This window comes from Elephantulus edwardii, unplaced genomic scaffold (genome assembly GCF_000299155.1).
Source record: "Elephantulus edwardii isolate Elephantulus edwardi_28Jun2011 unplaced genomic scaffold, EleEdw1.0 scaffold00269, whole genome shotgun sequence".
In the NCBI taxonomy this organism is placed as follows: domain Eukaryota; kingdom Metazoa; phylum Chordata; class Mammalia; order Macroscelidea; family Macroscelididae; genus Elephantulus; species Elephantulus edwardii.
This window is the reverse complement of record NW_006400019.1, coordinates 1,523,637-1,551,636: the sequence shown is the minus strand read 5'-3', so window position 1 is coordinate 1,551,636 and position 28,000 is coordinate 1,523,637. Positions and strand designations below refer to the sequence as shown.

General features: G+C 56.7%; 3 protein-coding genes across 4 annotated transcripts; all 3 read right to left on the bottom strand.

Moving 5' to 3' along the window:
- Positions 1-8: 8 nt before the first annotated feature.
- On the bottom strand, positions 9-12,667 carry ARHGAP4 (Rho GTPase activating protein 4). Its single transcript, XM_006899980.1, is given in 21 exon segments — positions 9-212; positions 752-902; positions 1,169-1,391; positions 1,464-1,537; positions 1,616-1,849; positions 1,926-2,031; positions 2,099-2,233; positions 2,328-2,405; positions 2,486-2,546; positions 3,420-3,522; positions 3,644-3,668; positions 3,794-3,878; positions 3,971-4,162; positions 4,252-4,353; positions 7,507-7,728; positions 7,813-7,941; positions 8,613-8,795; positions 8,953-9,015; positions 9,224-9,386; positions 9,462-9,666; positions 12,601-12,667. Coding segments are annotated over 21 exon segments (2,805 nt in total).
- A 3,124-nt stretch (positions 12,668-15,791) lies between these two features.
- On the bottom strand, positions 15,792-18,787 carry NAA10 (N(alpha)-acetyltransferase 10, NatA catalytic subunit). 2 transcript variants are annotated; one of them, XM_006899930.1, is made up of 8 exons: positions 18,754-18,787; positions 18,356-18,454; positions 18,136-18,194; positions 17,721-17,766; positions 17,513-17,628; positions 17,348-17,392; positions 16,763-16,847; positions 15,792-16,032 (listed from the first exon to the last, which is right to left on the bottom strand). In XM_006899930.1, exons 1-8 carry the CDS (start codon positions 18,772-18,774, stop codon positions 15,796-15,798), a joined length of 708 nt encoding a protein of 235 aa, XP_006899992.1. In that variant the 5' UTR covers positions 18,775-18,787; the 3' UTR covers positions 15,792-15,795. The 2 variants fall into 2 exon arrangements, with proteins under 2 accessions (XP_006899992.1, XP_006899993.1); XM_006899931.1 differs by lacking the exon at positions 17,348-17,392 and having other exon boundaries at positions 18,754-18,782.
- A 322-nt stretch (positions 18,788-19,109) lies between these two features.
- RENBP (renin binding protein) lies at positions 19,110-25,811 on the bottom strand. Its single transcript, XM_006899979.1, has 10 exons — positions 25,705-25,811; positions 25,534-25,609; positions 25,355-25,430; positions 25,070-25,242; positions 24,671-24,895; positions 24,500-24,581; positions 24,147-24,322; positions 23,411-23,542; positions 19,367-19,454; positions 19,110-19,237 (listed from the first exon to the last, which is right to left on the bottom strand). The coding sequence occupies exons 1-10, from the start codon at positions 25,809-25,811 to the stop codon at positions 19,110-19,112; spliced, it is 1,263 nt and encodes a 420-aa protein (XP_006900041.1).
- Positions 25,812-28,000: the final 2,189 nt, after the last annotated feature.

Sequence of the window (28,000 nt, the reverse complement as noted above, 5' to 3'; positions counted from 1 at the left end):
GGCACAGCTCACTGTGGCTTGACAATGCAGTCAGAACCCTGGGGATGGGAGACTGAGGAGGAAGCTGGGGCACCAGGGCCTCGGGGGAAGCTTTTGTTCTTGCCAGGGCGGCTGAAGCTGAGGGAGCTGGGGGCTGCCTGCCCAGGGCCCTGGCGGACAGCAGCCTTTCCCAAGAGTTCCTTGAACACGGAGTCCATGGCTTGCACCATGCTCTGGTGAGGAGAGGAGAAGTGGAGGTGACTGAGGAGAGCACCCCCCAACCCGGCCCTACTCAAGACCCCCTCCCTCAAGCGCTTCTCTGTGCTACCAGGCTTTAGAACTGGCCTCTGTCCTCCATCAGTTCAGCTGGTCCCTGGGTCCCCTCCTCATGCCCACTTATCCAGGCTTCAGGCCTTTGCTGGGTGCTCTGCCCAGTGCGGCCTCCTCCTGCTAGCCTGGGAGGCCTAACTCCGAGCCTGTACCTGTCGGGCCCACCTACAGGCTCAGTGAAAACCCCAATCCCCAATCTCAGCACGGTGCCAGTCCCTTCAAGATGAGTCCAGTCCCTCTCCTAGCCTGCTCCCAGCCAGCAGCTCCTTTTACTGGGATTCCAACAGCACCAGCCCTATCCCCATCACCTGCCATTCTGACCCCTGCCCCGCACCCCAGTCACCCTGATCGGCAGCACCCTGAGCTGTCTGAGAGGAGCCCAAACCCCAGGCATCGTGCCCAAGAGGGTACAGGAGCTGGAGGCAGCTGCCCGAGCTCTCACTTTCTCCACCTCCGGGTGTCCGTCCGGGGAGGCTGGGACCAGGCACTTCCGTCTGTGCCTGGAAGTGCCCGTGATCTCAGGTGGGGTGCTCAGCTCTGACCTGCAGGGTACACGTGGGAGATGACCCTCCCAAGGTGATGTGACAGTGCCTCTTCCCACCCAGGCACCCTCGGGAAGCCCCTCTCCCTGTAGCCAGGGCTCACCCCACCCATCTCCCCTAGGAGCCCTTCTACACTGCCCTCTGCTGCCGCAGGAGCCACCAGATATGTCTCTGCCCAGGCCCTCACTGCTGGCCCAGGTCAGTTCCTCAGGCAAGGGGTGGGGACAGCCCTGCGCAAGGGTCCCAACTGGCCCAAGTTCTAGATGGACTGGAGATGCACTGGGTGCTGGGGCTGCCTGGAGGCTGGCTCCGAGCACAGCAGGGCAGCGGCAGCCCCCGGCCCTCTCACTCACCCAGCCACTGGAAGCGTGATGTACTTGTGGGGGACGAGTCCCTGCCTGCCTTTGTGCTCTCCCCACCACCAGTCCCCCGAGGCGCGGGCATGCAGCTGCAGGACGTCACCCCGCTGGAAGGTCAGCTCCTGTGCTGTCCGGCCCGCGTAGGCAAAGCAGGCCACAGCCTCCAGAACCCCCTCCAGGTCTGGGGAGAAGACGGATGTGGGGTGAGGTGGACACTGGGCCGGGGATGGGGCCTTCCTTCCCAGTCCCTCACCTTCCTCCTGAGCCAGGGCCTCAGCCTCGAACTCTAGCTCGTGCTCCCCAGCCATGCTGTCCAGCTGGGTGTCTCTGAGATCAGAAGCAGGTAAGAGTGAATGCGGGAGCTCTAAGCCCACTGGGTGCCCCCACCCAGCCCAGCAGGCCTACCCCAAACAGCTGGCCGAGGGTGGTGCCATGCACTTCTCATAGACAGGGCCCGGCAGCTCCGCCGGCGGCGGGAAGACCTTCTCTGGCTGCAGGATCAGCGTCTGCACCAGTCGATTGAGGCGGCCCTGCAAGGCCACGGGGTCCTGGCCGGCAGGCACAGGCAGCAGCGTGGGCCCGAAGCACACAGCCAGGTTGTAGGGGTCCATCATGTTCTCGTCGCTGTACTGGGCCAGGCTGGGGGCCAGCAGGTCAGAAGCGGAAGCGGTGCGCCCCGCCCCGAGCCCCCCCACCCCTGGGCCCCCATACTCACTGGTTGAGGAAGGTGAACAGGTACCGCAGGACCACCAGCACCGGCCCAGGCAGCTGGCCCAGCAGGCGGCTCACTGGCTCGGCCCACTCGGCCGCATCCTCCCGCTCTGCAGGTGCCCCCACCAAAGGCCTGTGAGCAGTGGCTGCCCCCCCCCCCACGCACGCGGGCCTTACCTGCGGGCGCCAGGAACTCACTGAACAGGTCCGGGGGGAAGAGCGGAGGCTCAAGACCCCGGAAATAGAGCTTCAGCACCCCAGCCACGGAGTCCAGGTCCTGGACACCACAGCCTTCGACCAGGGGGTCCTCGCCTAGGGAGGACACAGGGGGAGGGGCGGCAGCTGACAGCCTGCTCGAGCCCTCCTCCACGCCCCCCTCCTGCCCCCACCTGCCCTGCCATCTCACCTCTCTCAAAGGCGTCACGGATCTCCGAGATCCGGGGCTGGGCCCCCGACACCCGGAAGATGCCTTCATGCTGGAGGCCTGCAGGGTGGGTGTGAGGCCATCGTAAGTGCAGGGACTTGAGCTGGCACCGAGAGGAGCAAGTGCCACACAGTGCTTACCATTGAGGTTAATGAAGCGGACACAGCTCTCCACCACGAGGGGCACGGGCTGGCCAGAGCTCTGGGGGCAAAGCCGGCATTAGTGGACACCTGCCCCGTCCCCACCGCCATCCACTTAGGCATCGTCTCAACCCCATGCTGTGTGTTCGCTCTGGCCTGTGACCAGCTCTGATGCTACTGCTAATGCCATGCATTCGATTCCCCAACTGCTTTTGCAAGAAAAGAATGTTGGTGGCACAGGGACTAAGGACTCCACTGCTAATTGAAAAGTGCAAGGTCCAAGTCCAGGTTCAATCAGCAGCTTGGGGTCCCTGGGGATCCTATGTAGCAGTTCTACTCTGTCCTCTAGAGCTGTGCAGGCCAGGATTAACTCGATGGCAATAGGTTTGGTAGGTAAAATGCTGTCAAGTTGTGGACAGCAGCCTTGAGTTGGCAAAGTCTGTAAACCCCAAATCTGTGAGGTGACAGGATGTGACAACTGTGTTCAATGTTCTACATGCAGATCCAAGAGCTCTGGTGGCTAGTGATTAGAAGCTGCCCTGCAATCCCAAAGGCACGCAGTTCCAATCCACCAGCTGCTCCAATCACCAGCTTCTCTCTGGGAGAAGGATGGCCAACCTCCTCTTGTGTGATTTACTGCCACTGAACACCGGCTGGAGGGTCAGCTATGGGGCAGTCCTGACTTGATGGCCCAGCCACGTCGCTAAAATGGAGCTTCGGCCCTTCTCTCCTGGCCTTGCTTCCCTGAGCTAAGTAGCGAGGACTCTGCCTTGGGGACTTCCTCACTGGTGTTTTAGTGGTATGTGCCCTTCCATCGGGACATGGCCTGCAATCGCTGTGATCACCAGGCGCCTGCTCAAAGGGAAGGGCTGAAGGAAGAAGCAGCCCTAGAGGTGACCCGCTACCCCAGGGTGCCAGTAGGTGAAGAGAGTACCTGGATGAACTTCTCCATGTCTCCTCCAAAGAGCTTCTGGTTGTACTGAGAACTGGGCCGAGGGCGCCGCACCCTCTGGACCTTCCTCTGTGAGTACTGGGCCCTGTGGTGAGGGAGGCAGCATGTGGCAGGGCCTGCAGAGTGAGGATCCACTGGGGGATCGGGCACACGTGGGCTCAGCAGCGGAACTGGGCTGAGGATAGGGGACAATGTGCCAAACTCACCAGGACATCTGCTCCTCCTTGTCACCTGTACAGAAAAGTCAAGGACAAGATCAAGGTCATGTCCCTTGCTGGGTCAACCAACCTCTCTGAACCAGTGGCAACGAAATGCGGCTAGGGAGGGGCAAGCCCTGAGTGCAACGCGGTGCCCACCTCTCTGGATTGCCTCCTGCAGTTGCTCGTGTTTGGCCTGCAGCTTGGCAAGGACACTCCGGCCACTCAGGTATTCCTGCAGCTTCTGGGGAGCTGGGACTCAGTGTGTGCTCCTGGCCTGCACCACCCGGCCTCTGCCCCTGTCCAGCCTCCCTGGTCCAGCCCGGCGCCACCCACCGTGACATAGAAGGTTTCTGTCTCCTGCTGTTGGCCCCGCTTCCGGCCCATTTGCCGAGCCCCTGGGTCTGAGCCCGTGGATTTGAGAGACTCGGTGGAGGGACTGGCCTGGAGTGAGTCAAGTCCGTCACCGTCATCCAATGCCACAAGGTCCAGAAGAGCCTGCAGCGTGGCCTTCAGCGTCTTGTTCACCTGGGGAGGGAAGAGCACAGGACAGGCAGAGAGTGGAGGTGAGGAAGTCCAAGCAGGGAGGGACGGGGAGCTGCCCAAGGCCCAGCTACCTCCTCCGTCTCGATGGTTTGTCGGCCTAGGCGGCTCTGGATATTCTGGGCTCTGGGCACAATCTCATCCCGAAGCTCCATTTCCACCTGGACCTCAGACACCTGCAGGGACACAGCCAGGACAGAGTTCTCAGATGCCTGGTGGCACAGACTTGGGACAGCCGGCGCGCAGGTCTTCAGGGCAGCAGCACCAGGCCTGGCACGTGAGAATGATGGTTCTGAAGGGGTTAACACCAGGCTTGACAGCAGGGACTCCAGCAGCACTGTGCACACGTGTTCACGGCCATGAGCAGCGCTGACTGCTACAGCCAAAAGGTCAATGTGATGGGCACGTGTCCATCGTTGGCAATGAGAGGGTGGGTACAAACTGTGATCCTGCCATAAAGACAGATGGAGCTCTGATACTCCATTGCTGTGACACGCCTTGAGCTTTATTATGAACTATCCACATGAGGTCAAATTGAGAAAAGCAACCCAAAAGGTTAGGAGGCAGCACGCTCATGCTGATGAGTGTGGAGCAAGTCAGCAAACAGGGCAAGAAAGCTGCCCAGGAGCGCGCCAACATGCTGCACGGGACCTGGAGAAGCTGCAGCTACCAAATCAAAGCTGTTTAGGGAAAAACCTGCAAGGAGTGGAGTGGTGGAAGTCAGACACGAAGGCCAAGTATGGTCTGATTCCACAGATGGGAAATGCCCAGAAAAAGCAGAGACAAGGCCAGGCGAGGTGAGGCCGTGACCGGCCAGGAGGTGACAGCAGGTCTCATCAGGGGTGACTGCAAGCAAGGGCACAGCTCTAAATGCATTGAAGCTACTGAATGAGCATTTGAATAGGTGGATTATATGGTGTGTGAGTTGTATTTCAGTTACTCCATGGGAGAAGGATGGGCAGTCTCCTCCCATGCGATCAACTGTCTCTGAAAACCTGACTCTTTGGTACATAACAACAGGGCATCAGTAATCCCAACCACATAAGGAGAGAAGGCAGGAAGGAGAAGGAAGAGCGTCCGAAACGAATTAGAAAGCAGACATTTGTTAATGATTGGGTGGAAACCCAGTGTGCTTTGTCAAATTTCACTCTAATTGCAATAAACATTTAGGAAATAAAGGGGGAAAAAAGAAATCTAGTCAGGATGGTTGGGCCAGAGACCCCTGAAGGGGGCACATCTAGACAGGAACAGCTGCTCCCTCTGAATGGGAACAGCGCCCCTCATAGACAGATGGGGCTAGGAGAAGAATGATGCCAGAATATGTAAAAACCCAGAAAAATCTTACACACGCTGTTGGCCGAACTCACCCGACGCCTCTGTGAGCGCACATGTGTGACTGACAGCTGACCTTGGTGTTCCCCTGGTGAACAGAAGAGTGTCACAGCCTTGGTCTCCGAATGTCAGGAGGAAAACACAAGACTGTTGTTCAAGCCACATGGATGTCCAAACGGCCTGCTGTGCCCGCAGCTGTGAGGGACAGCGGGTCAGCCCTCCCGCCTTCGAGATAAAATGTGTCCAATCACAGACCTGCTCTGCATCTGCACAGGGCAAAGCCCACTTCCCTGAACGCCAAGCTCCCTAACACCAGCTACATCCTCTAAGTCTATTGTAACTCCTCTTTCTGGAAGGTTCCTCAGGGCAAGTAGTAATCAAGCCAATGATTAAGCTCACTAATGAGTTGGTCCACCATGTGAGGTTCCTCGAAAAGGGCAGAGTCACTGCCCAGTCACCCAACAGTGAAACCCCTACTCAACGTCGAGTTTCTACTCCCGCCCTTCAGTACGGACTGGGCCACAGTGGAGGGAAGGCCCGAAATGAAAGACAGACCAGAGGAGGCTGGGAAAAAGAAAGCAGAGGGGACAGAGGGAGACGCCAAGAGCACACAAAATGACATTTAAGAATATTTGGTAAAAAATCATCCAGGTAAAAAAGAACAAAGGGCCATTTTCAAGGAACAGAAGGAAAACCCCTAAAAATGAAAATATGAAACTGAAAAAGAAAAAAAAAAGTTCCAAGTCCTGAATAGCATCGATAACATCCACTGGAGGCTGAAGCCAGTGGAGTCATGCCTTTTACGTCCTAAAATGCTTTTCAACCTTGAATTCCACACCCAGTCCAAGGACTAATCAGTTGTAATAGCAGAACACAGACATTTTTAGTCATGGAAGGTCAGGAAACTTTGAAGAAGGTGTCCCATGATGCCCAGGTGTGCTGTCACTGTTTTGTTCAGGGGTAAAGTCATTCATTTCGGGGGGGGGGGGGAAGGAAAAACTGTCCAAGGAAGGAAAAGCAATAAGGGATGCGATTCAGCTGTGAGCATATGTTGTCATAATTAAACACCGAATGTTTCATCAGAATTTCTGGGCTAATAAAAACCGGAAGAAGGGCAAGTGGGCGTGACAGACGTGGAGACGTCTTGGGCTGGTCCCGAGTTGGCGGAGCAGAAGTAAAAGTGAGAGATCAACTTGCAGCCCACTCGTGATGTGAACCTGAACTTCTGTGTGATCTGAACATGTGGAGAGAAGCGCTGAAGCAGCAGCTAGAAAAGGTAAAGAGGGCTATTTCCAGGGAGCTGGCGCGGTGGCAGGAGGCTGGGGAGAGAAGTGCCAGTGGGCACGAGGGTAGACCACGTATGAAGTTGTCTAAGTAGGTCTTACTGTGGAGGTGGTGTTGGGCCCTCAAGTTTCGTTACAAAACATCCAGAAAAGTTGAAAGAACAGTACATGAACGCTCATGTCCCCACTCCCCCAGCTGCCACTGTTAACATCTTATATGTCAGCTTGTGCGCGCGCGCGCGCGCACACACACACACACACACACACACACACACACACACACACACACACACACACATATGGAGGGAATGCCAAACTATCAGAAAGGAAGTTGCAGAAGTTTCCTGCTGGTTTTACTGGTTCATTCTTGTTCACTGGTTACAACATTTTCTTTTCCTTTTTTTTTTTTTAACATTTTCTTTTGCCAACGTAATCTGTTTCTGTTCCTTAAACCAGTAAAAGCAGCTGCTGTCACATCACAACTCCCAAAGGTTGAGCCCATGGGTTTCAGAGCAGAACTGTGTGCGTTCACAGGGTTTCCAGCAGCTTTTCTTGTGTGGCGGACTGTGAGGCCTGGAGCCACCAGCTCTTCAGACAGCCGCTGAACGCTTGGCCGTTTGCACCTCCCGAGACTTCTCCCACCAGAGGACGTGAAGGCCTTGAGGGGAATGGAGCCCAGGGAGGCTGGGGCATTACAGGGCTGGAGGGCCTCACCTCATCCCCTTCATGGGGCTGGTAGTCAAAACGCAGCGGCGGACAGAAGGCCTCTGCATGCACCTCGAGCACCTTGGCCTTGTCCCCCGGAGGGTCCAGGGACTCTACAGCCTCCTCCAGACTGCTGAGGCCCTGCATCTGGGAGGCCTGGCTGCGGCTCTCAGCCCCCGTATAGCTGCGAAGCACCTGGCCCAGGGCCAGGTGGAACCCTGTGTCACAGCACTGCAGGACAAGGAAGAGCCTGGTCAGGGGGACCCCGGCAGCGTGGCCTCGCATCCTCCCCCCACCCCACCCACCCCCACTCACATCTATTAGGTCCAGCACATCCTGCAAGTAGTAGTTCCTGACTGCGGCGTTCACACTGGCCAGACTGAGCAGGTACTCGTTCCGGGCCTTTGTGCACTTGAGCTTGTGCTCCAGGAACTTGGCCTGGCGCTGGGCAGACAGCACAGCCATTCGGGTCACCCACCTCTGCCCCTCTTCTGAGGGCTCTCCAGCCCACCCAGTACTGATGCCACACAGTCACGCTGTCACCCAGAGAGAGACCCTCAGTGCCAACCATGCCCCGGGTGATGGACACTGTCCTCGTGTGCCACCGAAAGGACTGGACACTTGAACAATAAGTCACCCCCTTCCTGCCCACACAGCCCCAGCCCTGAGGTGGAGAAGCTGGAAAACCCTGTGAAGCAAGCAAGCTGATGATGGCCAATGCAGGCAAGGGCGACAGCTGTCTCAGGGCTCGGCATCTGGGGCTGGCAGGCTGGCAGGCGCTGTGCTGGTAGCACCAAGGACCTTCCCGCAAACACAGCCGAAGTGTCACCCACAGACACTCGAGGACATCCAATTGTAGCCAGCCTGGCCCTGCTTCTGCTCCACCAGCTGTCATCCCAGCCGCTGCCCACCTAGAGGTCTCACCCCTCAGGAAGCCCGTGGAGCTTTGGGAGGAAGGAAAGACTCCCAGCCCTGGAGGAGGCACGCGGTACGGTTGGCGTCCAGGCCCACCAAGCATGCCCAGGTGGAGGGGCCTTCCCGAGCCTGCAGGGCAAAGCCTTCCTCCCACTGGGGCCATGTGGACAGCCTAGCCCTTTGGAGACGGACAGGCCCACCTTCTCCACCAGCCGCCCTCCCTTCTTTAGAGAGCTCTTCCGGGAGGGCCCAGCCTCAGGGCCAGCAGTGGTGGTGGCGGTGGCGCTCCGGCCAGCTCGCTTCTCCTCCTGGCGCTCGGCCTCTCGCAGCTTGCTCTCTGCGTTCACACTTTCTGTGCGGTACACCTGGTATGTCTTCCTGGCCTGTAAAGAGGACCAGGATGGGGCAGCCATGCTGAAGACCAGGGCCTCTGACGGAGAGGCTGGCGGGTCTCATGGAGCACTGAGACCTGAGGCCTGGGGAGAGGGGTGCTGCCTCCCCCGGATGTGGGCATTCAGTTCTCCTGGGGCCCAGCCTCACCGTCTGCAGCTCATAGACCACCTCCAGGAGCTCCTCCTGCAGCCGCTGCTCCAGCTCCTTACTCTACGGAAGGGGTGAGGAGGATGTGACCTGGGACAGCCCCACATTGCTGCTCGCGCTTCCAGATCCATTCTGCCAGCCCCATCTCGGGCCACACAGGGCCCCTGTGCCTGACATCCACACAGCCCTCCACGGCCTCCAGACCAACTACCACAGCCCACCACCCTCACAAGATGCGGGACATTTCTGGGACTCAGGTCAAAGATCTCACCTTCCTGACTATGCGTCCCACGTCCTCCGCAAGATGGGCCAGGCGCTGAACCAAGGGCCCGGCCAGCACCTCACTGAGGGCTGCGTGCTCCCGGCTCTGCTGCCTCGTCTGCTGCAGCAACACAGCCCAGCAGTGCAAGGGCGACAGGAGGGATGGCTCCTTCCTGGGTTCAGAGGGGCACTCAGACCTGGGCAGCCCAGCCGGCTCGGGCCAGCCCACGCACGGGCACAGCACCTACCGGAAGCTTTGGTGCTCTCGGCTGCTGCCTAGACGGCCACCTCTACCAGCAAAGCGTTCGGCCAGCTTGTCCAGGCCCCGTGAGTACTCGAGCTCCACGTCCGCCCGGCGCCGCATGAACTCAGCCAGTTCCTGCAGCAGCTCCCGCCGCAGCTCGCCCTGCAGCTCCAGACAGCGCAGCTGCTCGCCCAGTTGCCAGCGGATCTCTGCAGGGAGCAGTCAGTCACTCAGTGGAGCCAAACACCCAAATCCCTGGGTCTTGTTTGCTAAGGGTTGGGTAAGCTGTCCAGAGTTCTGGGCACCCATGTCCAGCTGGGCCAGGAAAGGCTCTGGGGGCCATAGGGAAATGGTTAGGAAGGACGACAGGGAAGGGTGTCAAAGGGGAGAGAAACATCAATGCCAAGGCCAAGAAAGGTCCACACAAATCCCTCTCAACCACTCTTCCCTGTCAACAGCCAGCCCTCCCTCTCTTGGGCTTCCCGGCTCCTTGCTCCCAGAAATGCCCCAACATTTTTTTTTTTTTTTAGAAATGCCCCAACATTTGTCCCCTTCCTTCCTCTCTGGTGCCCAGGACCTTGGCCAGGCAATGAAGAAGGAAAGTGGCCTGCAAGCAGATCAGCTTTGGAGGAACCCACTCCCTCATGTCCCGCCACGGGAGAGCCTGCCCTGGGCCCCACTGCTGGTTGGTGTTGGGACACCTTATCGCCTGTCTGCTTTGGCAATCCTACCTTCCCCACACACAGCTAACACGTGGAGGGAAGAAAGCGGCAGCCACCCAGAAAACACGCTTGCAAATGCGGGCTGGACCCAGCCTGTGTCCTCTGACACAGACTGCCCATTCTGGGCCTGCATGGGCCTGGGCCCTGCTCTCATGGAGCTAGGCTGGGAATGAGGTGACATACAGCAAGTGAATACATACAGGGGGCTAAGGTGCATCAGAACAGAGGGGGCCAAGAACGGCCTGTCAGAAGAGCAACAGTGGAGCAGGGCTAAAGGAAGCAGGACTGCAGGCAGATGGCTCAGAGGTGGTGGCCACAGCCCGGAGCCATGTGACCTGGTTTTGCCTGGCCTGGAGGAGGCAGGTAGGGAGTGGCAAGACTTGGAACAACACTGGAGCGGTTTGGCGTTTTTAACTGCCAGTGAAACCCCAGCATCACAGGGCATGGGGTGATCCTGTGGGTTTGTCGGCCCAGCATCCATTCTCTCTCTGACTTTTCAGAGTTGAAGGCAATTGGCCTCCATTCTCATACCCATCTGCCTCAAAGACCCCAGCCCTCTGGGTCTCGGCAAGACCTCTCCAAGGGGCCAAGCTGGGTAAACGGAGTGGGGACTTTCAGGCACTGATATCAACACACAGCAGGTCAGAGCTGAGGGTACCAAGGGACTAAGGAGAGGCTCAGGATAGGGACTTATCGGTTCCATGAGCCATTTTGTGTCATGGGCCACATATCACTTGGGATTGGAAGAATCTTAATGGAACCAAGATAATATTTTTTCGATAAAAGTAAATTTAATTTCTTTCCAAGAATGGTCTGCCCTCCACATCTTCTGTCCAGCGGGGCCCTGTCTTCACTGGAGGCCCACATTCTCAAGGGACGGATCACAGCCAGCAGCACTGAACAGACTGGCAGACAAAACGATTCGTTTATGCTTCGATGCCAGCAGCTAATACTATAAGCCAGGCCTCATTCTGGTTCAGACATGCGCACAGGCTGCTGTCAATTATCAGCGGGATTTAGAACACCCTACTTTGAAATGCACCTGAGCTCCCCTAGCGGCAGCCAGCAAGCTGACACTCCTAGCCGAGCCACTGTGGAGCCTTTAGTCCTGCCTTGGCCCCCTCTAATTTAGGTCCAGTCCTCTTGCCACCCTCTTCTTGACACTTCAGACTTTCTCTCTGTAATGGTTTTCATCATCACCCACAAGACTAGAGTTGCCCAGGCCTCTTGCTCACCAATGTCTCAGGGCCTGGGACAAAATAAAAACCACGGCCGTCAAGCCGGTTCCAATACATAGCAACCCGCCATCGGGTTCCCAAGGCTGAGTTTCTGGAGAGGAGACCACTCCTCTTTCTCCCGCAGAGGACCTAGTGGATTCCAACTGCTCACCTTCCAGTTAGCAGCCTGATACAGCATACACCGCACCATCACAGGTGAATACCAAACCTTGACCAGTGACGGGATGGGACCCACATACATTCGAATGCAGAGCTGGGGCTTGGCCTGCTGACACTTCCGGTAAACAAGGCCCACACTCTCACTTCTGACAACGAAGCAGAAGAGAAGTTGGGCCCCAGCAACCTTGCTTTTTCTAGCATGGTAGGAAGTTGAGTGGGGTTTTGGTTGTTTTTTGAGGAAGGATAGGGAACAGTAGGTAAAATCGGTGATCTAAAGCAGGCAAGGGCCATTTTCAAGGTTGTCTGAGAGCTGGCTCGGCCTGTGGATAAGGACACTGATGGACTTGTGTCATCAATTATTCACACTGAATAATTACAATAGAACTGCATCTCCACAACATGCGGAAGAGCCCCAAACTCTGAAAACCAGCTATGTGACCAGAAATCAGTCACCTGGAGGGGCTTCAGAAAAGCCCTGCGTCAGCCTCCCGGGGTGGCGAGGCAGCAGAAGACCCCAGGTGACTCTAGGTTCCTGAACTACGGTGCTGGCTGCCAGCTTTGCTTTGAGAGGGCAGCCGAAACTATCGACTAGGAATTTTTCAAGCTGATTTGCATCCGATTTGCGTGGAAGCGTTTTGCCCAGCCCAGCGGGCCTCCACAGGTCTGATGGTCTCTGAGACACCCCAATGCTAAAGGGAGGGAAGGGTGTGGCCTGGGGCCTGCCTGGCTGGAGCCTTCCTCCCTCATCACCCCTGGTATCCCGCCTGTTATCCCCCACTTTCTGAGTGGCGCCTGGATATACCTGTCCCGTCTTTGCATGGGCTCCTCCATTAGGTGCAGAGATCAAGATCTAAGGAGAGTACCGAAGGGAAGAGACCCAAGGGGACCTCCAGCCAAGGTGGGCCGGGGAGGCCAGCAAGAGAGGGACTCCCTCTCCCCTCTCCCCTTGAGACGGCAGGGTCGAGGGCAGGGTCGAGGGCTGCCGGGACTTCCTCGACCCCCAGCAGGGCGGCCGCCCTCTCACCTTTCACTTGCGCCTCATACTCGGCCTGCGGTCCCCGCTCCCTACGCAGCTTCCCGTGCGCGGCCATGGCCGTGCCGTCGAGCCCTGCTACTCCCACACGCCTGCAGTGCAGCCTGAGGAGCTGGGACCTCGGGCGGTGCTGCGGGGGAGCTCTGCGCGCCGCCCCCGCCCCCAGCGGGCAGGCCCCGCCCCCGCCCCGCTCTGCTTGCTGGGGCTGGGGGGGTGAGGGTCAGGCCTGGCCCCTCCTTTGCGAAGGATCGGCATCTGAGAAAGTTTGTGCCCAGCAATTAGGGCGGTCGTGGGAGCCCCAAAGTGGCCAGTGACACCACAGCTATTCTGATCTGGGTTCCCCATGTGGCCTACTTTCCTCAGACCCCTAGGACATCAGATGGGCTCCCCACTTCCCTCCCTTCCCCCACCACAAGCCCCAGCAATGAGCGAGCCCAGGAGTGTGAGAGCTGGCAGGGGTGGAGGGTCCGCCTTCAGCCTGAGTCCCTCCAGGCGTCTACAGAGCAGACGCAGAGGCCCTCTGCCTGAGCTTCCCCTTCTGCTGGCTCGCGAGGAGGAAGCAGCCTCAGTTCTCCAGAGGTGGTTAGCACTTCCTGCTGCCGGAAGTGGCCCTTCTGCCTCCTCTCCCCACACTTTGCACCTGCCACATCCTGAACCTGCCCCTCTTTTGCCCTTTCAGAAAGGCCTTAAGGGAGCAAGTCATAGGTCCCCCCTCATCCAGGAGTGCCGGGTCTCCCTCCACCCTATCCCACTGCTTTCACCCAGGAAACAAGCAGACTAGACAACTGTCTTTGGTTTGGCAAAAAGAGATTTCCCAAGGTACAGATCATGGGAGAGAAGCAGATAGGCCCCAGCCTTTTGTCCCTGAAGGCATACATGCAGGCAGAGGTGCCAAGGGTTCCTGGATTCCTGGATGTCAGAGTGCTGTCGTGAGGTCTGGGCACTGGACAGGTACTTTCTGCCTTGCGCCTAGAAACAATTATTTTGCCCTGAAGTGGAAAACATACCTCAAGCCCTAGCATGCAAATCCTTATTTAAGTCACCATGTCTTCACAGGACCTGGAGCTTCAAGGTCTGGGACCTGGCTGGACCCCGGCTGGCCCAATACTTGGGCTTCTGGCAGCGACACACATGCACACCCTAAAGTTGCATCAGGCATCTCTGGGAGAGGTGAATTAGGCACCCCACACCCCTGCTCTTTCCTCTTACATCTGAGCTGCACCTCAAACTCCCTCACCAGGCACTGGACACTAGGCCACAGAATCACCTGCCCAAATGAATTGCACCCTGCCTTCAAATGTCCTCCTCCGCCCCGTCGTGACTCTCACTGATGCCCTTCCAAGGATCCTAATCCCAAGATCCCTCAAAAAATGAGCACCTGGGGAGGTTGGATGGTCGGCCTGCACCAGGGAACACAAGCTCAGCAGGAGGCTATCACAGCCATCGGAGATGAGGTAGGGAGAAGGTGAACCTGACTCTTAATTTTCCCACAAGTCACCTTTCCCTCAGTGTTTTAATAAAGGGATTTCAGTGGTCCAGCCGGCGCGTAATGCACTAGAAAGGAGGTCCAGGATTCGCCCCAGACTCTGGTCACCAAGGACTACCGGGAGGTCGGGGTAAGCGCTCGGTCCCAAGGGCCAGACGCACCTGCAATTCCCTTCCCCTCCGCCCAGGTAACCCAGCCCTTCAAATCGCTTTTGCCGTTAAGCTGCGAGGAAGCTGAGCGTGCACCCAGCCTGCCAAGGCGCTGGGAGCCGCGCGGGAGAACCGGCTGGGCCCGACAGGACGGAAGAGGGCGCGGTCTGCCCAGATCCGCAGCAGGTTCCCGCGTCCCCAGGCAGCAACGGGCTGCCCAGCTTCGGGAGCCAATCAGAGCCTGGGAACAAAACCTGCCGCGGCTCACGAACCAGAAGAGCCTGACGCAAGACGCCAAGGGCGGGGCTAGACCCCGCCTTCAGCAATGGGCGGGCTCGAGCCAATCAGCAACGGTCCGGCTGAGCCCGTAGACTGCGCATGCGCGCACTTAGCGCAGGCGCACCCCTCAAGCTTAGTGCACTCGAGCCGTCGCATTCTGTGTTGCTCTCTGCGCCAGCCAGAGGGGGGTGAGGGTGTCGTGGGCGGATAGTTCAAACACTCAACGTGATTGCCCGCCTATCTGCCCCAAGAGATGGGCAAGTCCAGGCAGTGCACAGCACAGGGACCCATAACAGTGGGTCATGTTTCAGACCCAGCAAAATCAAGGACAAGAGGTGCAGCGGCGGTTAACAGCGAAGTGGAGGCCACGGACATGACATTCTGCACTTGTCTGTACCCACAGGTTGGCAGACACCAAGGGGGAGGGCACTCCCCACAGCTCTGGGCTGTGCTTAAGTTTCAAAATCCCGGTTCATCAATTGTAAATACTCCAGGGACAGCCACGCAGAGGGGAGGGGTGGGGGAGAGGGAGACCCAGCTCTATGAACCGATCATATCTGCTGAATGATTCTGTAAGTCTGACACAACTAAAATACCAAGTCTGTTACTGTGCATGTTTAGGGTTTTGTTGAAGATGAGCAGAGGCATTTTGGCAGTGAGGCACTGGCCTTGGTGACCGCTGGCAGGCAGTCAAGGTGCCCAGGATGGGTAGCTGACAAGGCTTGGGGAAACCAAAATGGCCGGAGCCTGTTCCCTGAGCACCTACAGATAAGCAAAGTGTCTGGGGCCCGGGAGACAGCAACCGCAGAGCTTTAGAGCAGAAGCTGAAAGGACAGCAAGGGTGGCACAAAGCCCCAGAACATACTGCCGGGTGCCCACTGGGCCTTCTAACGCCATTCATTTCAACCTGAATACCTGTGAGAATACTAAAGCCCAGCCAGGGTGTGGCACAGAAAACTGTTCCAGGAATGGATGTCTTCTCCAGAACCCTTCTCCCTCCTCTGGGTCGGTCTACAAGCCCCTCAACAGATGCCAATGGGAGCCCCGCACCAAAGCCCTGGATAGATCCTTCCCTCCCACTTAGACATGACAGGATAGTGTGGACCCAAAAGACTGTTGGGTTCCTAGCCACAGCCACACAGAAAGGTTGGTAGGAGGCTCACATGGGCACAGAAGAGATTCCTCAACGCCATGGGAATTTTATTGGGAAACGTGGTGGGAAGAGGATGGGCTGTGGAGAGCGGAGAGGAAGGCCTTGGAAGGCAGTGGGCTCTAGGAGGCCGAGTCAGAAGCCTCTGAGCTGTCTTTGACATCCGTGCTCTCTGTGGTCTCGCTGACCTCACTGAGGTCCTTGCTGTCACCACCACTATCTTCAGCAGCCAGGCCCTTTTCCTCCCGACAAGCTTCACCCGAACTTGGGAGAGAGTTGCCTTTGGACTCCACCTTGTTCTCAATGGGCCCCAGCACCACGTGCCTGCCCTTCTCCTTCAGCTCCAGCTGCCGTCTCAGCTGCCACCAGCATCCCAGGAAGAAGTAGGAGGAGAAAGACAGGGTCCTAAATTTCCAGAGCTTGTGGGAGCCAAAAGCAGGCAGTTCATAAGACTTGGGCAACTAAGGGAGCTCTGATGGCCTAGTGGCAGGAAGCCGCACTGCAATCCCAGAGGTGTGCAGTTCGAATCCACCAGATGCTCTGCTGGAGAAGAAGGAGCAATCTCCTCCTGTACTAGTCAGATCCGATTTGATGGTACACACACAAAAATAAAATTGCTTAAAAAAAAAAAAAAAGAAAAGACAAGACTTGGGCAACTAAGGAGCAGGGAGCAAGGTAAGACGCAGTGGGTTAGGACAGGGTAACGGAGCAGAGTTAGAAGACCAGGCTGGATCTTGGCTCTGCTATCAGCTTGTTCCAAGGCCTCAACTCTGTAGCTGTTAAAATGAGGTGAACAGGCCTCTCATATGGGAAAGCTATGCCCTTATACTTCCTTATCTTCCTCACCTACGCCCCTCAGGAGCCTTAAGCAGGACCCAGCTGTTCCCAGTTCCATTCTGTCTTAACCCCACGCCTGAAGTGCAGACAGGTTTCCTAACCGAGACTCTTGGATGGACTCTTTGTTTGTCGTCCCCCCCCCCCGATGGACTCTTTGAACTAAAGTCAAGACAGGCACTGTCCCCGTGGGCAGGGCCTTCCCCACTTGCCCACCTACCTTCATGTCCTGCTGCTCATGTCTAGAATTCTTACCTCATCTGCCATCTGAGTGAGGTCTCGCTTCATGGCATACGCATCTTCCCCATCTGCGTAGTATTTAGGCTCCACTTCACTGATCCTGGGATGGAGAAGAAGCAATGCTGGGTGTCAGCGCTCCTCCCCTTTCACAGCATGTGAGTGGGGCAGGGTGTCATTTCCCTCATATTTGAAGGTAGCAAGTCCAGCCCAAGTGCCTTCATTTCATCACGACCTTTTCGACAACACCCGACAGGGGGTAGGTAGGCTGCAGGGCCAGAGCCTTCTCCCCACAAGGCCTGTGACTGCTCAGACAGCGGGGCACTGAGGACACAGGAGCAGCCTCTTGCTGCCCAGTCACGGGGAGCAGTTCCCAGCAGAGGTGCCCCTGCCCAAGACAGAGATCCCTCCTCAAACTCAGCGTAGAAGGCCACAGTGCCTGCCCCGACTGCCCTCCCCTTCCGCCCCTACCATGCATCTGTCACCACTGTGCCGTGGCCTCCACGGGCTCCACTTCGAGAGCCAGGCAGCCAGCACTCCCACATCCCCAAGGCAGGCCCCTAACCCTTATCCTAACCCTCAGCTGATTCTAGATCTACTTACTGGAAGTTGAGCGTGTTGGAATAGAGATGCAGGGCAGCCCGGTTACTGCAGAGGAATAAGGCACTTCTGAGCTACACACCTGGGTGCTAGCCATTCCCCCAGCCCCTTCCCAATAACTGCAAAGTCACACCCCCCCCCACCCCCACCCCCAGCCCTGGCTTCCACCTCTTCCTGACGTGCAGGGAGACGTATTTGGCATTGAAGTTCTCAATCATTGCTCGGGAGGCCTGGTCCATCAGCTTCTGTGCCAGGCCCAGGCGGCGGTGTGAACGCTTCACAGCCTAGTGGCAGAGGGTTTAGCAGAGAGCAGAGGCTGGTGAACCCCCATAACCATGCTTCCACCCAACCAGGGCCTGAGGGCAGGTTACCTTACCAGTGAGGTGATGTGTCCATGTGGTACGTCATCTGGGTCCTCTTCCCTAGAGTGAGAAAAGGCGAGTTCGGGACAGGCAGCCATCACACAGGACTACCCCAAAGGGCCCTGCTGGGGAGGCAGCGTGGGGAGCCTCTCCTGTCAGTGGCATGCTGCACAGTGTGCGTCATCAACACAGAGGCCCTCAGACATGGAGCCCTGAGTGTGTCAAAGGGGGTCTGAACATGTGCAACATGGGTCAAATATCCAAAGTGATGTATCCAGATCAAGCCATAAATTGTAGCAAATGTGGCAAGAAGAGAATAAGAAGTATTAACAAAGTGTGGAGACAGGAGCCCAGTGCATTTCAGTGAACCCCACCACAAAGTACCCGGGCCCTTCCTCTCCCTCTCTCTCTCTCTCCGTGGAGACTCACATTTTAGCCAGCACGTAGCCCACGATCTTGCCATTCTCATCTTCGGCTATGTAGGAGAGCTGGAGCGGAGGAGAAAGCATCAGGAGGCGTCATGGAGCGCTCCGGGCAGCGCCCTATCCTCAAGCACACGGGGCGAGCACTGCCTTAGGGCGCCACTGGCCCGTGTCCGCGTCCCTTGCCCGCCTCGTGCAGCGCCCCCCGGGGCCGGGTGTCCGCGCACCTGGGGCCAGGAGAGGCCGTGGTAGAAGTAGTACTTCATCTGGTAGTTCTCTGGCAGGCAGAGCAGGTTGCAGTGCTGCATGTTCATCAAGTCCTCGGGCTGCGGGGCGGGAGACCTCGGCTGTCAGCGCGCGTCGGGCTGCCCCGCACCCTCCCTCCGGGCTCCGGCACCGTCCACGCGCCACGCACAGGCCTCGCCTCCCCGCCGGGCCGACTGCCTTGGCCTCGCCGCCCCTCCGGTTCGGCCGGGCCCCGGCACGCTGGCCGCCGGTCCGGTCCAGGGCCTTCGCTCCCGGGGCCGCGACATGGCGGTGGCCTGGCCAGGCAGGGGCGGCCGGGGACCCACGGAGCTTGAGCATGCGGCCCCACTCCCATGCGGCCTGACGGATGGGCCCTCACCCTCGCATTGCGGATGTTCATGACGGCGGCGGAGCAGGCGATACCGGTACGACCGGGCGAGAACGGGACCGCGCTCACAGAAACGGCGGCGGAAAGGGCAGCGCGCGTTGGGCAGGCCAGTGGCCGGAAGTGCGCCGAGCCGGGCCCGCCCCCTACCCGCTCGGCCAATGTGCTGGGCAGCCCAGTGCTCGGGGCGGCCGAGTGTGGGGGGCGGGCTGGCGCGGAGCGAGCCAATGGCGGCTCGGGCCCCGGGAGGGGCTACGCGCGAGGCGGGCCAGTGGCCTGCGGGTGCTCGCGGCCGTCGCTCCCGCGAGTCCACGGACGCGCGTGCACGCACGGGTAGAGCAAGCTCAGCTTTATTCGGCGTCTCCGCGGGCGGACGCAGCGCCTGGGGCCTGGGGCGCGGGGCACGGGGCCAGGGCAACGAGCAGGGCGTCCAGCATCTCCTCGCACATGGCCAAGCACCGTGGCACGTGGAAGCAACCTGCGGGCAGAGGCAGTCCCTCTTGCTGTGGACCGTGGAGGCGGAGCCCACCTCTAGCTGACCCACCTCCCTTCAGTCCTTTACCACTAGGCCGCCTGAGCTTCCCAACCTCCCGACTCAACCACTCACCTTTGAAAGGTCCACCCTTGATGGTGAGGGCGACCTTCCCCTCTCGGTTCAGGTAGCCAAACCATTCCCCGTGCTCGGGATCCCTGAACTGGAAAAATGAAAGGGTGACAACCGGCACCCGCGGGTCCCCAGATGCCACGGGAAAAGCCAGGGTGAAGCCAGAATTAGTGATCTCTGGACAAAGGGACTTCTTTTCTAGCAAGGGTCGGGTTGCGTCACTGCCTTGGGTAGGAGCTTGTCAGTAGAAATCCGGTAAGACAGACTGAAAATGACCCTGCTTTGAGGGTGATTTTTTTTACTGTGGTGGTAGTTACCCAGATATATCCGTTACTGTAGCTCACTGAATTGCATATATCGATCCTGGAATTGTACTAAAAACACCTCTCAAACTCACTGCTTTGTATCAGGACTAACTCAGCGCTGACCCTCCAGTGGGTATTTCAGACACTTTTCTCTGCCCTCTATTGGAATAGTACAAGGAATGCTAGAAAAGAATAAACATAGAAGTTGTATTCTCTACAAAGAATACATTGACTCTACAAGCACAGTTTTTGGTCCTGTGTCTTGGGGTGTTTTTTTAAAATTTTATTATTTTTGTGTGTGTGTGTACCATCAAATCGGATCTGAGTGGTACAGGAGGAGATTGTCCCTCCTTCTCCAGCAGGTGGATTCGAACTGCGTACTTCTGGGATTGCAGTGCAGCTTCTTGCCACTAGGCCACCAGAGCTTGTCTGATCCTGTGTTTTGATGTAATTCATTATACTTGGATTCTGATATACTCGCTGAATTGTATGAATGTATTCCCCAGAGGTCCCTAAACACACTGGTAATAATACACTAAAATGTACACTGTCCAATTCCAGTGAGTGTATCAAAATCCAAATATAATTAATATCTATACACAAATCCACCTGGCTCCTACCCTTCGGGAAGACTGTTTTTCCTTCCTCTCCAGCCCACATCCTACAGACAGCACCGGATCCTCTGCTGTCCAACTGATTCCAGTCTCAGCACCGAGTGCAGCAACCAAGGCACCAGGAAACAAACAACATTCAAACACAAGAGGTCTTCTTAGAGTGATGTCTCTGGAGGTCAGTGCATTTTTTGTAACAGGTACAAATACTTCTATATTCTTGTTTTGTTCTAGTTTGATTATCAAGGCCCTTCTGGAACCAACAGAGAATGAAGAGGTTAGTCCTGCTCCCCCAGTGCACACCTACGTTCCCTTGATGCCTTTGAGCTGTGGTGTTAGAGAAAAGCTTTGGATATCCATGGACTGTCAAAAGAACAAACAGATCTGTCTTGAAGACTGTGCAACCAGGGTGCTCCTTAGAGGCAAGGCTGCCAAAGCGTCATCTCATTTACTTTGGGCCTATTCTCAGTAGATACCAATCCTTGGAGAGAGACATCATCATGGAAGGTCAGAGAAAGAAAGGAAGACCCTCAATAAGATAGATGTACACAGTTGCAGTGGGCAGATTTACAACGGGCTCTAGCACATCAGAAGAAGGTACAGGATTCAGCTATGTGGTCCACAGGGTCTCTATGAGTTGGCACCTAACAACAACACCACATCTCAGCATTTGCTTTTTGGATTCTACTGTTCTGTTTGCCAGTGCATAATGATTTACCTGCCAGCTCTAATTTTTTAAATATTGCTCAGTGCTATCTCTGTTACAATGTATTATTTTGTGGAAACTAAAATAAAATAGAGCCTTGCAATATTTGTACTTTGTTAGGACATTTCACATGAAGCCATTTGCCAGTGTTTTGACCCCACCTGGGAAGTATTGATGAGAGAGGACACACCCCTAAGTGCCGCCTTTCGGCAGAATCTTTCCTCATGACCCTTTCTGCCCCACTGGGTGCCACTGAGAGGCCCTCCTCTACCTCCCCCTGCCCCATCTTGTCTCCCTCATCCTTCCTTCCTGGCACACTCAGGTGTGCTCTCTCTCACTCTCGCTCGCTCTCTCTTCTTTTCCTGACACATAAAGCCGCTTCACGGTCCTCTGAAGCTATGGGAAGACAAATTTCATACTAAATATTTGTAATAAACCGAATGCTGCTTCAGGATGTGAGGGAGGTAGATACAAGCTGGAATTCATCCTGAAGCACTAAGGCAATCCTTAAATGCTTACAGGGGTAGGCGGTAGGCGCTAAGGCAAACCCTAAACGTTTACAGGATTCTTGTATTTGCTAATCCCTCCCCCTTGAGTCAAGCATAAGGTTTTCAATAGAAAGAGCATTAGCTTCATTTGCATTGAATTCTCTGTGATTTCCTCCCTGGCAATTTTCAATAAAGGCACAGGGAAGCTGGGCCCAGCACTTCAGTCCTTGCAGAACTGTTTGCCTCCTGCTTTATCTGTTTTCTACATTCTTGGTGTTCTGTCTCATGACTAATACTTGTTAATAGACTTTACTCTCAGTCTGCAACATGAGCTTCCAGCTGCCACCTCTCACTCAGAAGCCCAACTACGCCTTATTCGCATCTCCAAACTAAGGACTGAGAACTTCAGCTCCACTTTCACCTCCCCTGACTTGGGTGCCCAAGGGACAAGTCCAACCTAGCATGAACCACCCCCCACACACACTGAACTGCTGTGACACTCCCCAGATAAAGAGCTGGAAGCAACTCTCGAACCCACCTTCATAGCCACCTCCTGTCCTGGGCTGAACAGAGCCCCCCAAAGTTATGTCCACCCAGGACTTCAGGAAGTGGACTCACTCCAAAATAGAGTCTGTGCAGATGAGTTAGGAATCCTGAGCTAAGCCCTCCACCCAGTGTTCAGTGAGTGTCCTTGTGTGGAGAAGAAAGAAAACACACATTGTTGTCAAGATGGGGGTGGGATGGCAGGTTCCTGTGACATGCCACAAGCTAAGGTAAAGAGAAAAAGATATGGACTTTGACTACCTGCCTTTCCACCTCGGGTACTAGAATCTGGCTCCATATTTCAGTAAGACCCCATGCTATTGGTAATTGAGCTCTGATGCTAGTGATAAGGGGCTGGACTGTCAAGCAAAGGGTTTGGGTTTGAATTCACCAGCTGCTTCAAGGGAGAAAGATGGACATTCTCCTCCTATGTGATTTATAGTCTCTGAAAACCCACTGTAAGCTCCAGCCGGAGTCGGTTCCCATTCGATGTGACACAATAACAACATTAGTTACAACAACTACTACTCTGCTGTTGTATATTTTTCAGTAATAATAATCGCTATTACTGATCTAGTCAAGACCAGCAGTAGAGAGAGGTAGCAGCCGTCAAGAAATCAAAGGATGTGAGAGAACATTGCCCACTTTTGTCCCTCAGAGCCAACAGTGGATTCCACCCCCAGAGGCTCTGAGGAGACACAGATCATACATTTATACTAGAATTGCCTAGGAAGCTTGTTCAAATGCATACCTGGTTCAGTCCACCTGGGAGAGAAATTCAAATTCCCAGCATGTGGCAGCCTCCAAGGTGTTCACCTACCTAAACTTGCCTATCCCCCATCCTCCAGTCCAGCTAATCTCAGGGCTTCTCCCCCTCTCTCTCTCAGAGCTACTGCTGGAACCACCCGAGGCTCCTTACCCATGCTGCCACCAAAGTTCACACACCAACGTTAAGCTACTGCATGCCCATTTGTACCCACTGTACAACTCCTGGCCCCGAGGCTCAAGTGTGTTGGAGATGGTGAGGGGGGCACAAGAGAGCCCAAGTTTCAGGTGTGTTGTTCATGGGGTGCCTGTCCCCCCTTATTGCCAGCACTCTCAGTAGGGCTCCTACTTTGTCAGCCTTTTGCTGTCCCCAGCCTGCAATTCTCTTCCCTCAGACCCTGCCCTACAAGGCTCCTTTTGCCGATTAGACCTCCACACCCTGTTTTCTGGGTGCCCCACCCCACCCCTCAGCCTGCCCTCCTGGCACAAACACTTGGTTTCCACCTTAGGGTCTGTCTGTCCTTCCCCCCACCTCCAGGATGGAGGAAAGGGAGGTAGGACCCTGACCCTCGAGCACAACCAAAGAAGGCCCTCCCATTCCTTGCCTCCTCCCCACCTCCCCAATGCACCTGGCAGAAGGTGTACTCAGCCACCTGGCAGAAGAGGTGCAACAAGGCAGGCTCCCCAGTCTCACTGTAGCCCATGAGGAAGGCGACCATGGCTTCACAGTGCGGCCACCAAAGCTTCATGGCCCACTCCAGCTGGAAGTGAAGCAGATGGGGGGCTTAGACCAAGGCTTCTAATACCAGGGCCTGGACTCCAAACACTGTCATGACCAGGCCGAGGACAGCTGCCCTGCTGCTGAGCACCTGCCACTACCAGGTTCAGCTGCCTCTCAGTCCCACCTGCCAGACTGGCCAAAATGCCACAGCTCCCTGTTGTGTAGGATGCTGGAGTCTGAGGCAATAGAAGTTGTGAACAAGACCATGTTTGGAAAGAAAAGCTTTGCAAATGTAGCTGATAAGTTAAATCAACAGGAGATTGGACATGATATGAAGGACCTCTGGCTCACAGCGACCCTTCTGCAGGTTCCTGAGGCTGGAAGTCTACTGGAGTGATAGCCAGATTTTTGACTGAGGAGCAGCTTTGAATCCCCGACCGACCTTTCTGTTAGCAGCCCAAAACAACACACTATGCCACCTACGCCCCATTACTGGGGTTCTGTGGTCTCAGTCCAATCCCAATGGGGTGCCTTTATAAAAAAAGACAGAGAAGGCCACAAGAAGGTGGACACCAGATGGGTGATGCACGAGCCCCTGTCCGGCAACCAGGAGGCCCTCTCAGGGCCTGGGGCTGCTTCCCCACCTGGGTAGGGCACAGGCCATCAATGTCCTGGAAGGAGAACAGGCCTCCGTGGTCCGGGTCCCAGCCAGAGCGGAAGGGCTGCAGCAGGAACTTGTCAACCACAAGAGTGCGAAGCTTGTTGTCACCTTTGCGGGCAGCATGGCGGAGGAGGAACCAGCCAGCTTCCAGAGCATGCCCTGCAAGTCAAGGCGAGGCAGGGCCAGGTTCCAGGAGCCTCCCTTCCTCCTCCCAGCAGGAGAGCTACTCTGGTCACACACCCCTGTGTACCTGCCCCTGCAGAGAGTGGGCCCTGAAACTGGCCAGGGGTCCTCCCGGTGGCAGCAAACTCTCCCCAGTCCTGCAGGGCCCCTCACCTGGGTTCTGGTGTCTCCCCAAGCAGCCCGCGAGCTCCCTGCCATCCTCGGCCACATTCTCCAGCACAGCTGTCCCATCCCTCTGAGAGTGCAAGCATGGGGGCATTAGCTGGCTTCCAGCCTCACCATGGCGGCCGAGGGCAACGAGGCACAGAAGGCTGGCCTGCCCACCTGGACGTGCTGTAGTATCCTGGCCGCACACCAGTCCCCGAGCTGAGCATATCTGGCGGTCAGCTCCGTGTCCCCTTCTCCCAGCTGCTCCACCAGGCACAGCAGCATCATGGGGATCGCCATAGGCTCGGCACCGGGGTCCCCCAGGAGCCGTGGCCGCCCTAGCCCTGATGGGTCTACCCGCACCCAGTAGACTAGCTGCTCCATCATCTCCACCGCCTCAGTCTGGAGGGGAGAGGAGGGTCAGGCTGCACACGGGGTCATCTGCTCAGAGCCCAGGATTCCACAGGAGGGGCTCAGGGGGAAGGGAGATGATCCTCCATCCCCTCCCTCCCCACTCCCCCCCCCACGATGTCAGGTGTCATTTGCATTCCAGGCAAAGGCCCTGCAGCCCAGCACCTGGTAGTGTGCTTGGCCTGTGACCCTCCAGAGCTCGTTCATGGCCATGGTGTAGAAACATTCGCTGAAGATTGTGCGCTGCACCTTGATGGGGCGGCCATCCCGGGTCAGCACGAAGGCACATTTCTTCTCAGGGGGCGTCACCAGAGCATGGTGCAGCAAAAAGTCGCCTCCTGGGGACAGCAAGAGTGCATCTGAGAAGCGGGGGGAAAGGCAGCCATCCCTGTGCTGCCCCCCTTGCCCTTGTGAGCCTGCCCTTTCGGACCCTCGGGTGGGGCTGGGCACCTGCTTTGGCTGCAGCCAGCAGTTCAGGGCGGCGGAAGCGCTCAATCTTGCGGTACAGGCGACAGTAGGTCCACACCTGGGATGAACAAGAGAGGCCTTCAAGGGGCGCCCAGTGCCAGGACAGGCAGGTAGAACAGTGTGGCGGTGATGGCCTCACCCTGCTGAACATCGCCCCCTACCTGCCTGCCCTGCAGCCACACGTACTTGAGGTCGTCATACACTTTGCCGTCATGGCTCAGGCACGTGAGGAAGCCCCTGTTGGGGACACAAGGCATGAGCCTTAGGATGGAGGCAGCCACAGTCCCCAAAAGCAGAGGAGAGGAGAGAGAGGCTGGGGGAGGCCAGCCCACCCATGTTCCTGGTCATGCGAGTGGTCGGTCCAGAACGCCATCACTCGATCCAGCTCCAGGCCCACACGCTCCTTCCACGTCTTCAGGGTCTCCCGCTCCTGCTCCATGTCCTGGGGGAGAGGAGGACACTAAGCTCACAAGCGCTGAAGCAGGCAGCTCTGGGCCCCGGGCTCCCCTTTCTCCATTCCCACCACTGGCCTGTCTCACTCGGAGACCCTGCTTAGCCCTCCTTGTCTTCCAGGAAGCCAGAAGCTGGGCTGTCCCGTGACTGCCACTCAGCTGACCGGGACTTGCCCCACCCCCTCGCTCCCGGGGGTTCAACAGAAGGGGCGGGACTGGGCGGGGCTCCAGGCTGGGCCCACAGAGCTGGTCCCTTAGGCCTTCGACAGTCTACCTGGTCACTGTTGGCACGTTTCACCCCAGCCACAGCTGGAAGGCCAGGCTACCACTTCTCTGGCCACTCCGACCCTGCTGCATTTACAGATGGCTGCTCTGTCCCCGGCCTTCTCCCGGAGGCCCGACCTGAGGATCTTTCCTCTCAGTGCCTGGCCCAGGGCTCGCAGCTTGCATGCAGGCCCTCCAAGTCACACGGCCATCTTGGGGGTTGCTGGTTACAGGTGGACCCTTCCCGCCCCAAGCCTGACCTCCATCCCCAATCTTAGTCAAGGGGCTCAGGCTGATTACACTGTCCCAGTGAGGGCCTCACATTTGCCCTCTAACCCTTGGCATGTCCGTTACAAGAGTATCACAGGCCACCTGAAGGTCCCTATGCGCAGACTAAAGCCTGGTCTCACCATTCACAACCCATGTCTGGCCAACCTGAACCCAGGGCTCCAGTGGTGAAGTCCCCTGCATCTGGGCACTGCTTGGAGGGCATGGCATGACACATCCATACCTGTCCCCAGGCCACTGTCCTCTGACATCCAAGGCCAAGCTACACCTTCCAAGGGCGAATCCTCCCACAGGTGGTTCCCCTTGGTCTTTGGACGAAGCTGCCACAGAAGGTTTCTCCCTCCTGGGCCGAGGGGCTTGTTGGCCTGTTTTCCCAGGGCTTCAGGCTGCAGCGATTCACTGTGCACATTTTCACAGGAGGTGACTAGAGATACCTCTTCTCCCAGGGCCTGGTGTTCCCACCCACCCTTTCCTCATGGCCTTCATGGGGCCCAGAGAAGACAGCAGACAATGATTTCAAAAAACGTCCTTTAATTGTTCAAAATAGCACAAAACGACATCACACTATGGTAATAATTGAGCCACGGGGATTACTCTACAATAGATGAACAGGTGTACAGCTCCCAGAAACCAGAGAAACCCAAAGGGCGTTCAGGGTGGCAGGGCTGGACAGCGGGACAACAGTGGGACCAGGTGTGTGGGTCCCCAAGTGACCAATGGTTGACATTTCCCACACAAGATATAATACAATGGACTGGCCCTGAGGCTGCAGGCGCTGGCGGGAGGGTGTCCTGTGGGCAGAAGCTGGGGAAGGCTTCCTTACATCATCTGTGTAAGTGGGGAAGGGACTCCCGCAAAAAGCCAGCTCACAAACCACCCCTGGCTGAACCCCAAGTCCCCCTTGGACCTTTGGAGGGCTGCTTAATGCAGGGGCTCTCTTGCCCTTCCTTAAGGTGGGAGACCACACTGGGCTTCCCAGGCGCCTGTACTTTCTGGCTCCCGTCGGTTAGGACTTGGCTGGGGAGGGGCGTCAGAGCAGTGCGTGGAGGGAATGATGAGCTTCCCAGGCTTCCTTCTGGCTCCGGGTGGGCACGTCAAACCACACTCATCTCTTCTAAGTCTGCTGATGCTAGGCCCCAGTGCACCTGGAGCAAGGCCCTATCTGCATGGAGCCCCCTCAGTCCCAGGATCTCCTCGGTCCCACCTCAGAGATCACTGCTAAGGCAGTGCTTAGCCAAGAGGAAAAAAGAAAAGCAAAAAGATACACGTTCTGTACACAGCTAACAACAACAAAAAGACAAAATTCCACACGCTAAGGCTAAAATTACAATAAAAATGTTAACTCCATCAATGTCAACTTAAAAAGTACAACAAACGCAGCAGTGGGTGACATGACCCTGCCCGTTGAGGCTGGGCCACGGCCGCCTGCACACCGCCATGATACGCTGTGCAGCCTGGATGCTAGGCCCCCTTCGTGGGTTTTCTTTCTTCCACGGGAAAGAAGGGAGAGGAGAGCAGAGGAGGGAGTCCAGAAGCTTTCCATAGAGACAGGGCTGAAAAATTGTAGAAAAGGGCTGCTATGCGGCTGAGGACCAAAAACACGAACAAAAAAACGAGAAAGCAT